We start from the raw sequence: 16,384 nt of genomic DNA on the forward strand, positions 1-16,384 counted from the left end.
CCAGTTGCATGGGAACAAGCTGTTCTAATTCAGGTGGGATCTTACGGTTCCAAGATCCAAGATGTTTTGAGTAGTGAGGTGTTGACGCAGAGGAAAGGGACCACACTGGCATAGTAACGAGAAGAAGGTAGTTAAAGATGGGTAATTATTCAGATTAATGAATCTGTCCGAGCTTGGGAGCAATCAAAAAAATGTAGAGGATCATAAAAGTGTAAAATGTATCTGACGTATAGAAAAAAACATCCTGTTTTCACTCATGGCACAGAAAATTTGCTAATAAACAATAATTGGCTGAGTGAACCCAAAACAGGCACAGATACTCCTATGTGTATAAACTGTTGACCAGCAGATTGTTTTGATGTTTGAGAAGTCTCTGTGGAAACCGAGCTCAGATTGTACGTCCGTCTGCCCTGCTGCTGAGGCTGTGACATCATCCTCTTAATATTCTCACCAGTGTCATGTCCAAGGAAGGAGAAACAGGAGAAGACTTGACCACCACGAACAGCTGTGTAACACACTCACACACATAGCCTTTATGAAGTCCTGGTCATCTCACACAGCCATCTACCAATCACAAACTGCAGACAAAGCCCCAAGTCTGCTCCTATATATTTTAATAGGCCTGCAGCAAACATTTAGAGCATATTTGCGATTATACTGGACCTGGGAGCTGTAAATCTGCATAGGATAAATGAGGAATCAGATCATATGTTGGGTTGCTCGAATCAAAAACAAATTCTAAACAAGTTTGTCCATATAGATATAAATAAATTCATTATCTTTATTGTTCTTGGGAGTTGCGTCCTGACTGTCTGCAGGCAAAACTAGAGGGACCTCTAGTGGAGAGAGCATGGATGTACAGTCAAATGAACAATGGAACAGTATTGTCATCTTGGATAAAAGATGATCAAAACAGAACATATTTTTTATTCTCTTTATATAAATTGGACAGAAATACTTACGTAGTAATATATAAAATAAAATAAAGCACTTATTGTAGCTATAAGGCAACATGCAATAATAAACTAGCTTTAAGTAATGTACATTATTCATTTTGCAACAATTAAATTTTGAAAAGAAAAAACAAGATTTTTTTAATGTCCTTGTTTGTTTTTTTTGTGTGCAGATCTTAAGGTCCCCTGCTGTTCATCAACCTAACATAAACTGTATGGAAAACAACTTTCTTCACCCAACACTCACCATTAAACCTTTAATATAGTAGGGGGAAAAAAACAGAACAGAATAGATATTTATGAGATGTAAAATAAAGAAATAACAGTAGATTTCCTGGTCAGATAGAGCATTTATTCTGCAGGGACACCAAACTCTTAATATATTCAGTGACCTCTGAAGGAGATTGCTTGTTGATAGCTACTGAATGCATCATTCATTTGTTCCTTGTGTCCCATTACTCTTTCCTGATCTTCTTCTGGGGCATTTCAGAAACAGACAGAGCCTTTCGCTTCACACCTACGATAAAAAACAAAAAGGTAATTCTCAGAAAGCAGGGTTTACTGCAACTGTGGCTTAAGGTAGAAGAGAGTAGATTCCAGAAATATATAATCCTGTAATACCTTGCTCTTTGATAGGTGACTCATTGCTGTTTGAAGACCTCTTAGCATAAGCCTCCTTCATCCTCTGAATGTTTTTCTTGCTGACCTGTTCGTGCTGTACAATTGGATGTGGGTAGTCTTTGCCCACAATGCATCCCGCAGCATGCTGGACACAGCGGGGAGCCTTCCAAGGCTCATAAATGTACTCTGGTGGAAACTTCTTTAGAACAGGGAGGTACTTTCTGCATAAACAATAGACACAAGGTTGTTTTGACCCAATGAAATTACACTACTTATTTATTTGAGTTTAATCAGCAAATTATCTTACTTAATATAGTCTCCATTTTTGTCTGTCTTTTTACCAAATGCGATGGGGGAGTAAACCCTGAAAAACTGGTGGAAAAAAGCACTTGCCGACAGCCACTGCCAGTTTCCTGCATTCAGAGCCCAGTCTCCATCCAGTAAGAGCTCTTCAAAGACCTTAGGGAGAAGCAGCAAACTATTTCAGTCACAACTGTCCTGTAAAAGGAAACTCTGTTGCAAAGAAGCAATATTGTGCAAATCTTTCATTTTACAGCTTACAAGCATTACCATAGGCCAGGATGAGGTTTGCACATAAAAGCTAAGTTTCAAACCTTTTGTCCCTCTTCCCAGCTGATCCACAGGTCTCCCCTAGTCAAAAAACAAGCGACAGCATGTCGGGCCAGGTGGTGGATCCAGCCCTCTTGCCTCAGCTGAGTCATGATTGCATCAATGAATGGGAAACCAGTCCGAGCCTTCAGAGAAACACAACATCATTATAAACAAATTCATTAGAAAATAAACAGTAATTATCCCCAACACCAAACTGACCAACATTTAACGCCAGTACCTCTCTCCATGCAGCTGAATATTCTGGGTTTGTGTCCCAATCCACCTGTATGCACACTGGGTTGCCCTCCATCTTGTTAAAATTATTGATTCCCACACTGCCGGTGTAGAAGAACTCTCTCCAGAGTAACTGACCATGAAGGGACACTGGAGGGTCCGAGTGCTTTCTCTACATGCAAGTTAAGTTAAGAGTTAGATGCTATTAAGTGGACTGTTTTATTTCCATTGCTTTTATCTTGACCTGCAGTGTGATGTGACACTCACCCCCTGATACACCTCAGTGAGCCTCCACCAGAATGTGCTTGCTGAAAGGCACCCAAAGGTGATGTATGGACTGAGGACTGTGGTGCTGGGGCTCAGGGAGTTTGGAGAAGTCTGTGGCTTCTCAAAGCTGCACACCCATGCCTGAAGTATGCAGATTAATACATACAATGCCTTGGAAAAATACTGACACCCCATTTTCACATTTTGTCACAAACATCTGTAATTTCAGTAAAAAGTTGTTCTGCAAAACACTGGCATGGGAAAGGTTTTAGATTCTCTCAATAATACTTTGCAAGGCACTGACAGTCAAACGTTCCTGTTTTATCAGAACAGGACGACTTGATTTGACTCTGTACACAGTGAGCATACATGGTCAAGTTCTCCATCTTTTTTTACCCCAACAATGAATTAGTTTGAGTCTGTCTAAATAACCCACAGTCCAGTCTTGCAGGTCAGGAACAGTAGATGAATTTATGAGTCCTGTACCGTTTTTTTCATGTGTTCATCTAGTCTCCTAAGAGCCTCCTGTTCTCCTCCTGGAAACAGCTCCTCTCCAAGAGACGTTGATTCCAGGCCAAGCTCCTCTGGTGTTGGAATCCCGTATTTCTCTTCGAATTTCTCTGAGCAAGGAGTCTTAACATCTTCAGAAGATAAACAACAGTAAGATGTCACACTTTGGCACCCAATACACCAATGCAAAATATTCTAAACTATACTTGAATGGTTCTATTTATTACATACCTTTCATATTTTCCAAATGTGGAGCAGAGATTGGTTTCTTGGGTGGACCAAGCTTTTGAACTATTGCTTGAAAACGTTTGTAAGTAAGAGGAGGTTTCCCACCATTTTCTTCAATTATCCTTTAGATGAATGACAGCCCAAAAACAATACAAAAGTACTATACAGGAAATGGAGAGAAACAGCACATACAAAAGTTCTGGACATACTCAAGATTGGTGTATACCTCTCTATATTGTAAAGAGTATGGGAGATTTTGTAGATGACTTCGACAGCATGTTTTCCTGCCAGACTGGTCACCTTTTCATCACGGTTTAGACTGTACGGCTCTGTGTCATATTCATATGTCAACTTTCTTACTTTCCACTCCTTGAACAATTTTAGGAACACATCTTCTGGTTTTCCCCTCAGGACAAACAGTCTGAACATGTCACAAAACAGCAAAATCATTATAAAAAAAACTAGATTTAAACAACAATCAGAAAAGTTTAAAGGATTTTTTTTTTTTTTGTTAAGTTGTGTCTATTTTGCTACCTGGAGTTGAGTTTCCTCAGGCTGCAGTCCAAGTCTTTGAGTGCCCCGATGAGGAACCTCCTGCGGTTGATGCCTACCTGGGTGTTATGAAGGTAAGGGTCCAGGATGAACACAGGGTACAGCTCCTTACAGTCTTCCAGAGCAGCAATCAGTGCTGGGTTGTCATGTAACCGGAGTCCCTTACGGAACCAGTGAATACACACCTGAGTCATTCCTGGTAACCTGTGAATGCAGACATGAGGAATATATTACTTTCAACAAGGAGAGATGGAAATTTGTCAATGTCAATAGGCAAAAGTGAAATTCTCTGCAAAATTACAAAATATCCACTTTCTATACGTCTGGTAAATATTGTGTACGCTGCAACAATGATCCTACGGCTACAAACACCGTGAAATAAGCATAAGCTGCATTTATTTGTGCAGATGAGAAAGCTGTAATTAACTGCAAAGAAAATACCTAAATTAACATACATTGCTGCTTCAAACAGATGACAGATGCAGAAAGAGATTTCCAGCGTGGCAACTAATGGTGCAAAAACACAACACGGACCCAGGTCTGTGTATTCGCATCAGCAAGTCGCAAAATATTTTTAAATTTAAATTCGACATTTAGATTTACTCAACTTACCCTTACCGGGATCTTTAAGCAGCGCTTTGTTGCAGGTTTGTATAATGACCTAGTCTCCGTTTTGTAACAACCACGTTGGAGTCGTTACAAAACAGGAAACTATTACGTATTACGTAATCAGAAGAAAGCCGGAAAAACAATTTAATGGGCACCTCTCTAACTTAACCAGCAGATGGTAGGCTAATGTTATACAAAAAAATATAGCTTTCAATTTCACAAACAGTAGTAATATAAAGGTAGTTTTTAAGCTGTATTTTTTACTACCATTAAAAAAAATTTAATCACTAAAACAATACAATGGCGGCAAAAATTCCGAGTGCGGCAAAGACATCGGCATTGTGAGCTGTGACACTCGGTAGCTCATCGTAGCTCGCCGTGATCGTATAGTGGTTAGTACTCTGCGTTGTGGCCGCAGCAACCCCGGTTCGAATCCGGGTCACGGCATTGCGAAACAATGTCACGGCAGATGAGTTCATTTTTTTATTCATCTTCCAGAAACCCACTCTTCTGAATTATTTTGGAAATATTTTAAACTCAAACTTATACACAATTGTATGACTCAAGAACTCGGTGCAGCTCTTTTCCAGTTGTATGCACCGCCCCAAAAAATGTTAGAATCGCTTATATTGTGTACTCCATCGCTATAAGGAGGCAGCATTATAAATTCTGGTGCCCGTTTTAGTACAACCCTAGTTTAATTGTATTAAAAAGACATTTGTTATATTCTAGTCGGAAGTTTTTTTCACCCGTTTACCACAATTATCACCAGGGGGAGACATTGGTCAAGAAACTGGAACATCTGCATATGTTAATGGTCGCAATATGGGAAATGTGTCATGTAAAGTGTAGGATTTATCTATAAATTTAAAAAGAGAAATCAAATAAAGATTATACATTTGATATTTTCCCAATGCACTTAATTAGTGATATAAGAAGTGTTGTCTCAATGCATATGTTTAGACGGTCTTCCGTTTTCATCTTATGGCCTGAACGGTAAGGTAACCTTTACGAGTAAGTCAAGAATAATTTAATCAGACATAATTTTCTTGTTTTGGGCAATATTTAATTGTAGCTTTTTTGCAGATGATGTAGTTCTGTTGGCACCTTCAAGCCAAGACCTTCAGGGTGCACTGGAGTAGTTCACAGTTGGGTTTGAAGCAGCTAGGATAAGAGCCAGCTGCTCCAAGTCTGAGACCATGGTTCTGATTCTGCTGTTCTGGAGATCAATGGTTACTAAGATGCCTCAGTGAATGATGACAGACACTAAGAATGCCTCTCTGGTAAAATGTTTTATTTTTGGGCTGCAGTGTAGCGCTGTTGCCTTGCAACAAGAAGGTCCTGGGTTTGATTCCCGGCCGGGGGTCTTTCAGCATGTTCTCCCTGTGCATGCATGGGTTCTCTCCGGGTACTCCGGCTTCTTCCCACAGTCCAAAGACATGCCTGTTAGGTTGATTGGTCTCTCTAAATTGCCCTTAGGTGTGTGAATGAGTGTGTGCATGGTTGTTTGTGTGTTGCCCTGCGATGGAGTGTCCAGGGTGTACCCCGCCTCCCGCCCATAGTCTGCTGGAGATAGGCACCAGCTCCCCGCAACCCACTATGGATGAAGCGGTATAGAAAATGACTGACTGTTTTTTATTTTTCTCAGGTAAACAGCCGAGAGTCAGCCAACTGGCATAGCGAGAAAGTCTCAAAGATGTTTTTAAGATTAAATATTTTACAGTTTATATTTTATAGTTTTACAGTGAAACAGGTTCAGCCAAAAGGTTATGCTCTTAATTTGTAATTCAGGCTTCATTTATTGTAATACGATATGAATCATGTCTGAAAGAACAAGATCCCGGACACCAGCAGCTGAAATGAGCTTCCTCCATAGGGTCTCTGACCATAGAGATACAGTGGCTCTCAAAAGTGTACACACCCCTGTTAAAATGGTAGATTTTTGTGATGAAAACAATCAGGCCATGATAAATCTTTTATCATCTACAATTCAACTGAGAAACAAACTTCCTAAGAGACTTCAGGTCAGTTCACTCCTTCTTCATGTGACCAGGGTGGTAAGCCTAAGAGGTCAAATGCCAAAAACATGCCAAGAGATGAGCAGCAAAGATTTGCATGTGAGTTTAACCTAAGAGCTTTTAAACCTGACTTCTGCCCACCAAGAGCTCAGAACTGAAGAAGACCTCTAGAAGAGTTGACATGTCTTCAAGAATTACAAGAAGTCCAGTTGCTTTCGACTCAGCTTTTCCGACTACCTTGACCTGGATGAATAACAATCTACACCAGCAACTCTGTTAAAGCAAAAAACTCAATTTAACTGATTTTACAAGTGTGCACACCCTTGACCTAAAATTTGGTTTTGATTTCATTACAAAATTCAGTCCTCTTCAGTTGGACTCTCTCAGAACATGCCACATCTTGACATGACAATAATTGCCCACTTTACCTTGCAGAAATTCTATCAGATTAAAGGACATCTTTTGTACACACCCCTCTTCAGGTGGCCCCACAGATTTTCTGTCCGATTTATTTCTGTACTCTGGCCTTAATTTTCCTCTCATTAACGCATTTTTGTTCATTTAGATGTACAGCTAAACTCAGTGTGCTGGACAATTAATGCTCTCTTTATCTTTAGCTTTTTAGCAGTCAGCTGAAGATTTGCTGTCAAAACTGACGGATATTTGGAACTATTCATAACTTCATGCACGTCAGATCCATCTAAAGAAACCCCAGAGCATAATGCTGCCACCACCTAATTTAACCTTGGGTATGGTGTTTATTTTGTGATTATGTGAATTTTGCACAACATCATTCTTCCACAAGGATATGGGACATTTAGTTGGGTGTGGATCTTTTTGCAAAAAAACCCCCAAAGAACTATTTTGTCCCTTACGTCTAGTCCTTAGTTCAGACATGTGGAGAATACAGACTAGTTTCATGTTTGCAGTACTTGGTAAAAACTCCTGTTGTTCCGTCAGTGTTGCTGTTGGCCCCATTGGAAGCCTCTTTGACTCTTACAGTGGTTGGACAATGAAACTGAAACACCTGTCATTTTAGTGTGGGAGGATTCAGGGCTAAATTGGACCAGCCTGGTAGCCAGTCTTCATTGATTGCACATTACACGAGTAAGAGCAGAGTGTGAAGGTTCAATTAGCAGGGTAAGAGCACAGTTTTGCACAAAATATTGAAATGCACACAACATTATGGGTGACATACCAGAGTTCAAAAGAGGACAAATTGTTAGTGCACGTCTTGCTGGCGCATCTGTGACCAAGACAGCAAGTCTTTGTGATGTATCAAGAGCCACGGTATCCAGGGTAATGTCAGCATACCACCAAGAAGGACGAACCAAATCCAACAGTATTAACTGTGGACGCAAGAGGAAGCTGTCTGAAAGGGATGATCGGGTGCTAACCTGGACTGTGTCCAAAAAACATGAAACCGCGGCTGCCCAAATCATGGCAGAATTAAATGTGCACCTCAACTCTCCTTTTTCCACCAGAACTGTCCATCGGGAGTTCCACAGGGTCAATATAAACGGCCGGGCTGCTATAGCCAAACTTTTGGTCACTCATGCCAATGCCAAATGTCGGTTTCAATGGTGCAAGGAGCGCAAATCTTGGGCTGTGGACAATGTGAAACATGTATTGTTCTCTGATGAGTCCACCTTTACTGTTTTCCCCACATCCGGGAGAGTTACGGTGTGGAGAAGCCCCAAAGAAGCATACCACCCAGACTGTTGCATGCCCAGAGTGAAGCATGGGGGTGGATCAGTGATGATTTGGGCTGCTATATCATGGCATTCCCTTGGCCCAATACTTGTGCCAGATGGGCGCGTATCTGCCAAGGACTACCGAACCATTCTTGAGGACCATGTGCATCCAATGGTTCAAACATTGTATCCTGAAGGCGGTGCCATGTATCAGGATGAGAATGCTCCAATACACACAGCAAGACTGGTGAAAGATTGGTTTGATGAACATGAAAGTGAAGTTGAACATCTCCCATGGCCTGCACAGTCACCAGATCTGAATATTATTGAGTCATTTGGGGGTGTTCAGGAGGAGCGTGTCAGGAAACGTTTTCCTCCACCAGTATCACGTAGTGACCTGGCCACTATCCTGCAAGAAGAATGGCTTAAAATCCCTCTGACCACTGTGCAGGACTTGCATATGTCATTCCCAAGACGAATTGACGCTGCATTGGCCGCAAAAGGAGGCCCTACACCATACTAATAAATTATTGTGGTCTAAAACCACGTGTTTCAGTTTCATTGTCCAACCCCTGTACTGTCTTGTCTTTTAATATGTTTTAAAGGAAGGCCCTTTTTTTGTTTTACCCTGCTGTCCAGAATTTTCTCCAGTTGTTGACGACTCTCCTTATTGTGCTATGGTGCGGATGTGTTTTTTGTACCCTGCTCCTGATTGAGGTAGTTTTGATCCTCTGTAAACTCTACAATCTGTGGTATAAAACTAAAAGAAAACTTAAGCTTCAGTTATGGTTCATCACATTCACTGCAAATCCTGTTTGTGAATTAATGAAAAACCAAAACTTAAATGATTAAAGTTAAAAAAGATACAAGTACGGTGGCCGGGGGGTGCAAAGCACTTTTACAAGTACCGAAACAAATTTACATTTCAGAAAACAAATGTACATTTCAGAAAACAATTTAACAAGATGCGAAACAAATTTACATTTCAGAAAACAAATTTACATTTCAGAAAACAAATTTACATTTCAGAAAACAAATGTACATTTCAGAAAACAATTTAACAAGATGCGAAACAAATTTACATTTCAGAAAACACTTTTACATTTCAGAAAACAAATTTACATTTCAGAAAATAAATTTACATTTCAGAAAACAATTTAACAAGATGCGAAACAAATTTACATTTCAGAAAACAAATTTACATTTCAGAAAACACTTTTACATTTCAGAAAATCAACCGGAAAGGGAATGTACCAACGCCGAGGCTGACCCGGAAGTCAGCCTCAGGGCTGCACCCTTCGAAGGCCGTATTTGTAGGCCGATTACGTTACAGCGCGGCGATGAAGGCTGTCCCAATTCATGAATCATTCCGAGCAAATGCTGCCGACAAATGTGTCCTTATTTTGCCCGATTTGAAGGATGCGTTGTGAGTATCCTTCGCGGCCCATCATTTCCCATCATTCATTGCGGGTCGAAGCGGATTGGTCAAGCAGGGGAAGCCATGGTGGATCATAGCATCAAAAGCTGTGAGTAAATTGTGGAAAATTACACTTTCTGTGACACAAATTAAGTTCTACAATGTTTTTAGTGCGGGAATATAACTATGTAGACGTGCAATATCTGCTTGATTTATCTAGACATCGCTTAATTTCAAATGCGCTCCGACGTGTTTGGAGTTTTCCGTTCCCGGCGTAGTAACCGGCTCGCCTCGCCAGCCCTACCGGCGGTGAGGTGAGCTAGCCCGGTAGAGATCTGACCGGACTATCGGCACTAAGCTCCCGCTGGCAGTCATCACAGTGAACGTTTAACACAAGTGATTTCTAACAGTTTATGTTATTATTTTAATTGTTACTGAAAATCGATTTAATATTTCAGGTGATATTAAGGTTAACCAGAATAAATGGTCAGTTTTATGTAATCCAACTGTATCGCTGGAGAGTGTGATTGAGAATAAATAAGCTTTACAATATTAATTTTTAATGAAGAAATGTGCTATATGTTTTAAAAGTTTATTTATAATTCAGTTATCATTATAATTTCTGATTCCAGGTACAATCCAGAGACAATCATGTTCAGGTAAAAAAGATGTTTGATTTAACTAGCCAATAAACAAAGAGATAGCAACTTTATGACTAATGTATGTCGACATATTTTATATATATATATATATATATATATATATTATAAACAACAACTTTAAATTTTAAGATAGATGGGAATTATAAAGTATTTGATCCCCTCTGGCTGTTCTTAGATAATTATATAATAATGCAGTGTTTTTGGTGTATTAGTATCTTCTTGCTTTGATCACTTAAAATATCCAGAAACATGCCTTAAAAATAATGTGTTTTTCCATCTCCATTCTTCCCTTTTCTAGACCAGACCCATTTACTGCTGGATCAACCTGAGTGTCCCAGTCCTGAAACGCTTCTTCAACCAGGAGGACACCAGGCCTGATTTTCGGCTGAGCAGGGAGTCTCTGGCAGTGCTGCTTAATCTTTTGCACCAGGATAGGCAACATGTTTGGGTGCTACTATTGAGACCTTGGTTTTTCTTTTCTTGGTGGCAAGTGGCACATCCTACAGAGTGGTCTGCAGAGTTTGAGATGCCTCGCTCTACTGTCCATCGCATCGTCCACAGAGTTACAGAGGAGATCGTGGCTATTCGTCACCAGGTCATCTACCTTCTAAAGACCCCTGAGGACTTAAGGCAGTGTCCCGTGAGTTTGCAGGGCTGGCACGCCACAGAGTTTTTCTTAAAGCTGTGGGTGCAATTGACGGCTGCCATATCCACTTCAGGTGTCCAAGCAGCCCTGATGGTCAGTGCTACAGGAACAGGAAACTCTTCCCTTCCATAATCCTGCTGGCAGTTTCTGAGAGCCATTTTATTGACACGTATGTGGGCTGGCCTGGGTCAGTGCATGACTCTAGGGTGCTCCGCCACAGCCCACTGTACAGTTTATCCTCCTCCAGGGCATTTTATCCTTGCTGATGGAGGGTACCCATGCCTCCAATATCCACTCCCCCTCATCACTCCCTACAAGAGGACAAGACAAGGTGTGGGAGCCCAGCGCTTTAACAGCCATCATTCCAAAAACAGGCTCTATAATAGAGCCTGTTTTTGGAATGATGAAAACCAGATTCAGGGCCATCTTCCTGCAAGCGCTGGAGGTGCATGACACCTTTGTACGTCTTGACCTAGATCCATTTATATATATACATTATACATAATATATACACACATATGCACCCTCTTTTAAATTGTTTTCAGGTCATAACAGCATGCGCCATCCTCCACAACATCTGCTTTGGTGCTGGGGATGTCATGGCCCCAGAGGATGACCCAGAGGAGGCTGTAGAAGAGGATGAGGGTGAGGTCGGGACTGAGGCAGTCAGTGTTGCTCTCTGGCAGGACCAGCTTTCAGCTGAGGTGTCCGCCCTGGAGGAGGTACCACCAGAACATGACTACTGTGTGCAGCCAAGTATAATATTATAGATGTGATTAATGTTTGAGGGGTATAACTAATTGTAATATTTTGTGAGCACCATCTTCTAATTCTGCATTTTTCCGATTACCTCTTAGTGATGTGGCAGCCATCAATTCAGCCAGCCCTTTAAACCCACTTGATGGACGATGACGTGGACAGCAGAGAGAGGCATCACAAACATCTGCAGACCACCTGTGTGATGCTTCGCTCACCATCCAGAAAGACAAACCACAGATCTCAGTTGCAGCATCCCATCCAAGTCTCTGACCTTGTGAAAGATTTAGCCACACCGCCAGAGACTTTCTGTTCAGAAAGACATCTGCCTCTTTGTTCTGTTCAAGAGGTTTTTCAGGAACTGGTCACTCAGGTTGATCCTGCTGTCGCCATTGTAAATACTTGTACATAGTTTTATTTTATGCCTTTTGTCTTGTAATCTTGATCTGTTTGAATGTTTTCTTCCCCCATTCTGTTTAAAGTGCTGTTTGTATTTTTCATAATAAATTCTGTTTATAACTTTAAATGAAGTTGATGTATTGTTAGATCAAATGGAAATAACTAGTGACAAAAACAATTTTGAAATTTATTAGAACACCTTAAAATTTTAAGAAACAATCTGAACAAAACTTAATATTTCTTATGTAGCATCTTATTTTGGTGCCATTCTTTGGAAAACAGTCTGTCCATTCTCTGTGCCTTCTTCTCCTCTGCTTCTCTCTGTGCCCTCATGTCCTCCCTGATCAACTCCATCATCTCCTCATCTCTGTCCCTCTTTCTTTTCTGACCCCTTCCTGCTGGCTCACTGTCTTCCTTCTCCATCTGGTTGACCACCGCTCCGCTTGGCCCTGGAGTGTCCTCAGGGATGGAGGCAATCAGGACAGGAGGTGTTGTGGAAGGCCTCTGTCCCAACACCTCATCCATAAAGACAAACCAGGGCCAAGTAGCAGCAGTGGGCTTTTCACTGACTCCCTCTCCTGACCCTGGATACTTAAAGTTAGATGGAATAAAAAAAAAAAGAGTTGACTAAACAGAGAAACCAACAAGACTTTTAGAAATATTTTTTTATTTGTGTGTGACATGAGAACTTCTGAAGATAATCTAAATTCTTTTTTTTTTTTTTTCAAATTGTCCCACATTGTTTTGGCCTGCAAAGGGGGTGACCTTCCCCTGTTGATCCATCTTCTCCAGAATTGTCCTAAACCGAAAGAAGTATGTTAATCACTGGATGGATATTTATGAAAGTTAGAAAGATAGGAGTTATTGAAACTGGACAGAAACTGACTGCAAAAAATGTTGTTATTGTACCTCCAAGCCACGGTGGCTGAGTTTTTAGCTCCAGTAAAAAGGTGGTCATTCTCACCCCTGAGCTTAATAAACTGGCCCGTCTGCTGCTTTGTACCTAAAAACAAAAATCTTGCTTAATATCAGAGCAAAAATAAAGCCTTTTTTGATTTCACATTTGTCTTAATTTGAAGAAAATATTTCTATGCAAATGTCTAAAACAAGCTCTTTCAAACTTTTCACTTCTTTACTGAGATTCACTAACATTTGGAGGTGTATTCCTCGTCGGGTTTACCTGGAATCAGAAATTATAATGCTAGCTGAATTATAAATAAACTTTTAAAACATGTAGCACATTTCTTCATTAAAAATTAATATTGTAAAGCTTATTTATTCTCAATCACACTCTCCAGCGATACAGTTGGATTACATAAAACTGACCATTTATTCTGGTTAACCTCAATATCACCTGAAATATTAAATCGATTTTCAGTAACAATTAAAATATTAACATAAACTGTTAGAAATCACTTGTGTTAAACGTTCACTGTGATGACTGCCAGCGGGAGCTTAGTGCCGATAGTCCGGTCAGATCTCTACCGGGCTAGCTCACCTCACCGCCGGTAGGGCTGGCGAGGCGAGCCGGTTACTACGCCGGGAACGGAAAACTCCGAACACGTCGGAGCACATTTGAAATTAAGCGATGTCTAGATAAATCAAGCAGATATTTCACGTCTACATAGTTATATTCCCGCACTAAAAACATTGTAGAACTTAATTTGTGTCACAGAAAGTGTAATTTTCCACAATTTACTCACAGCTTTTGATGCTATGGTCCGCCATGGCTTCCCCTGCTTGACCAATCCGCTTTGACCCGCAATGAATGATGGGAAATGATGGGCCGCGAATGATACTCACAACGCATCCTTCAAATCGGGCAAAATAAGGACACATTTGTCGGCAGCATTTGCTCGGAATGATTCATGAATTGGGACAGCCTTCATCGCCGCGCTGTAACGTAATCGGCCTACAAATACGGCCTTCGAAGGGTGCAGCCCTGAGGCTGACTTCCGGGTCAGCCTCGGCGTTGGTACATTCCTTTTCCGGTTGATTTTCTGAAATGTAAAAGTGTTTTCTGAAATGTAAATTTGTTTTCTGAAATGTAAATTTGTTTTCTGAAATGTAAATTTGTTTTCTGAAATGTAAAAGTGTTTTCCGAAATGTAAATTTGTTTTCTGAAATGTAAAAGTGTTTTCTGAAATGTAAAAGTATTTTCTGAAATGTAAATTTGTTTTCTGAAATGTAAATTTGTTTTCTGAAATGTAAATTTGTTTTCTGAAATGTAAATTTGTTTTCTGAAATGTAAATTTGTTTTCTGAAATGTAAAAGTGTTTTCCGAAATGTAAATTTGTTTTCTGAAATGTAAAAGTGTTTTCTGAAATGTAAATTTGTTTTGGTACTTGTAAGTGTTTTGCACCCCACGGCCACCGTATACAAGAGATGATGAACTTTTTTTTTTTTTCTTTCACTATTTCAGTCGTGATAAATGTATTAAGACCTCCACCTGTCTAAAGTTTAACCTGTTAAAGTGGGGGTCCTGCTGTGTTATTATTCTCGACCATGTGGCTGCCGTCACGACGTACAGCAGCCTATCGGAATTTCGCCTCCTGTCGTTATGTCTGCGAAGGCAGCATCTCAGCCACAGCTCAGCTGGCTGGCAGTCTCCTCATTCAGCGACCAGCAGCACTGAGAGCATGGCATGGCAAGGGCTTGGGAAGGTGTGGTGAGGGGGTGACGGGTTAACCGGACCTGAGAGCGCAATAACATCATCACCATCATTATCGACAGGAGCAGCAGCGGTATCCCCCAGTCCAGTCCTGTCTGAGTGAAGAAACGCGCCACTGATGGAGCCACTCACACGCTGATGATAAAACGATGCACCAGTCGCCACCGACGACCAGGTGTTGGAGCAAGGAGCAGGGTCGCCGTTAACCTGACCCGTATCTATGTGCTGTGCGCGGTTCTTACTGGTCCCGTTTGCAGACGATCGAAAAGATGCTGAGCCGACTGATGAGCAGCAGCGTCAGGAGTCTGGACAGGGAATGCAACTGCACAGTGAGGCTGCTGGACGACTCGGAGTACACCTGCACGATCCAGGTCAGTGGGGACCAACGTTTGCTCTTTCTCCAGTCACCTTGCTGTGGATTGCTTTTGACGTGAAATGACGTCTGTCCGTTCACGTCTTTTACTGCTTGATGTAATCACACGAAAGAAGACAGCATCCCCTTTAGATACAGACAGCTTCATGACGGATGTGGCCGTGTTTTTGTGCTCTGACGCTTCTCGGGACATACAGGCTGCAGAAGCTGGTTTCGTCAGAGAAGTACCTGTGAAGACACATGCCATCATCATGACCGCATGCTGTGCGTGCACTGCGTAGAAAATTTAAAAGGATTAATCAGACAGCACAACAGGGAGTATAATACAAAAAAATCCATCTTTGCATAAGCTCATATTTTTTTGCAGCTTTACGCTTGCATTGCTTTGGATTTAAAATCTAGATAATCTGGTCTTGAGTAGAGTCAGTAGTTGGTTTAGTGGAGATTTATGGATCTACTGGCAGGATGAATTTGAGTGGCTTCAGTATGGAACCACACATTGTTACAGCTTGAGATCAAACCTGGCGTTCTACATCATCAGTTCTGTTGCTCACATATTCAAATTTACCTCAAAACCTACATGACCCTTCAAAAAAAAAAATGTTCTTGACTAAAATTTTTCCATGTTTTGGAAAATGAGAAAAAGGGCGGGTTTTGCAACATAATGACAAAAAGAAAGGGCAACTAAATCCTTGTATAGTTATTGCCTTTCGATAGAGAAAACACAGAAGCTATAACTGGCATATTTTTTTCTCCTCGATCTAAAAACACTGCTCCCTTTTTTTTCATTTTGGCCAAAGATATGAAGAGTCACCGTGGAGGGCCTTAGGAACCACATGTGGCCCCAGAAGAGCAGGTTCATAGTGTCAGAAGATTAACTCTAGCTATGAGTAAATTTGCTAGAAGAAAATAATATGCAATACAGTATCTTGCAAAAATATTATTACCCCTTAAACTTTTGTCCCATAACAACAACAAACCTCAATGTGTTATTTGTTTTTAAGGTAAACCAACACAAAGTCGTGTAATTGTTTCAGCTTTTTAAATCCATCATGTAACAGTCCACATAACAACATACCGTTCCACCATGGCGGCATCACGCTATAGGAATGCTTTTCCTCAGTGTGTACAAGGGAAGTTCATCATAGTTAATGGGAAGATG

At 40.9% G+C, this 16,384-nt stretch overlaps 2 protein-coding genes and 1 non-coding gene across 4 annotated transcripts in view; 2 read left to right on the forward strand and 1 right to left on the reverse strand.

Annotated features, from left to right (window-relative positions):
• Positions 1-1,283: 1,283 nt before the first annotated feature.
• cry5 (cryptochrome circadian regulator 5) lies at positions 1,284-4,740 on the reverse strand. 2 transcript variants are annotated; one of them, XM_047362377.1, is made up of 11 exons: positions 4,590-4,740; positions 3,960-4,181; positions 3,652-3,846; positions 3,429-3,547; positions 3,174-3,328; positions 2,688-2,828; positions 2,425-2,592; positions 2,189-2,329; positions 1,882-2,033; positions 1,575-1,795; positions 1,284-1,470 (listed from the first exon to the last, which is right to left on the reverse strand). In XM_047362377.1, exons 2-11 carry the CDS (start codon positions 4,169-4,171, stop codon positions 1,409-1,411), a joined length of 1,566 nt encoding a protein of 521 aa, XP_047218333.1. In that variant the 5' UTR covers positions 4,172-4,181; positions 4,590-4,740; the 3' UTR covers positions 1,284-1,408. The 2 variants fall into 2 exon arrangements, with proteins under 2 accessions (XP_047218333.1, XP_047218334.1); XM_047362378.1 differs by having other exon boundaries at positions 4,596-4,711.
• A 221-nt stretch (positions 4,741-4,961) lies between these two features.
• Positions 4,962-5,033, forward strand: trnah-gug. The gene has a single exon. It is a non-coding gene; the product is annotated as a tRNA-His (tRNA).
• Positions 5,034-14,607: 9,574 nt separating this feature from the next.
• The window catches only part of LOC124866868 (FERM domain-containing protein 5-like), a 108,949-nt gene continuing 107,172 nt past the window's right edge, over positions 14,608-16,384 (forward strand). The window contains exon 1 of the mRNA XM_047362882.1: positions 14,608-15,220. Within this exon, the coding sequence (XP_047218838.1) occupies positions 15,119-15,220 (102 nt within the window). The 5' untranslated portion in view covers positions 14,608-15,118. The remainder of the gene's footprint in view (positions 15,221-16,384) is intronic.

The sequence above is a fragment of the Girardinichthys multiradiatus genome, chromosome 4 (genome assembly GCF_021462225.1).
Source record: "Girardinichthys multiradiatus isolate DD_20200921_A chromosome 4, DD_fGirMul_XY1, whole genome shotgun sequence".
Classification (NCBI taxonomy): Eukaryota; Metazoa; Chordata; class Actinopteri; order Cyprinodontiformes; family Goodeidae; genus Girardinichthys; species Girardinichthys multiradiatus.

What these genes read in the sequence shown, in the direction of transcription:
- cry5 (XM_047362377.1), bottom strand. Translation starts at nt 4,171, where the DNA reads ATGACTCAGGTGTGTATTCACTGGTTCCGTAAGGGACTCCGGTTACAT. An exon ending in ACTCTTTACAATATAGAGAG is followed by an intron (nt 3,548 to 3,651) that starts GTATACACCAAT and finishes ATTCATCTAAAG; the next exon opens with GATAATTGAAGAAAATGGTG. An exon ending in ATGAACACATGAAAAAAACG is followed by an intron (nt 2,829 to 3,173) that starts GTACAGGACTCA and finishes TGCATACTTCAG; the next exon opens with GCATGGGTGTGCAGCTTTGA.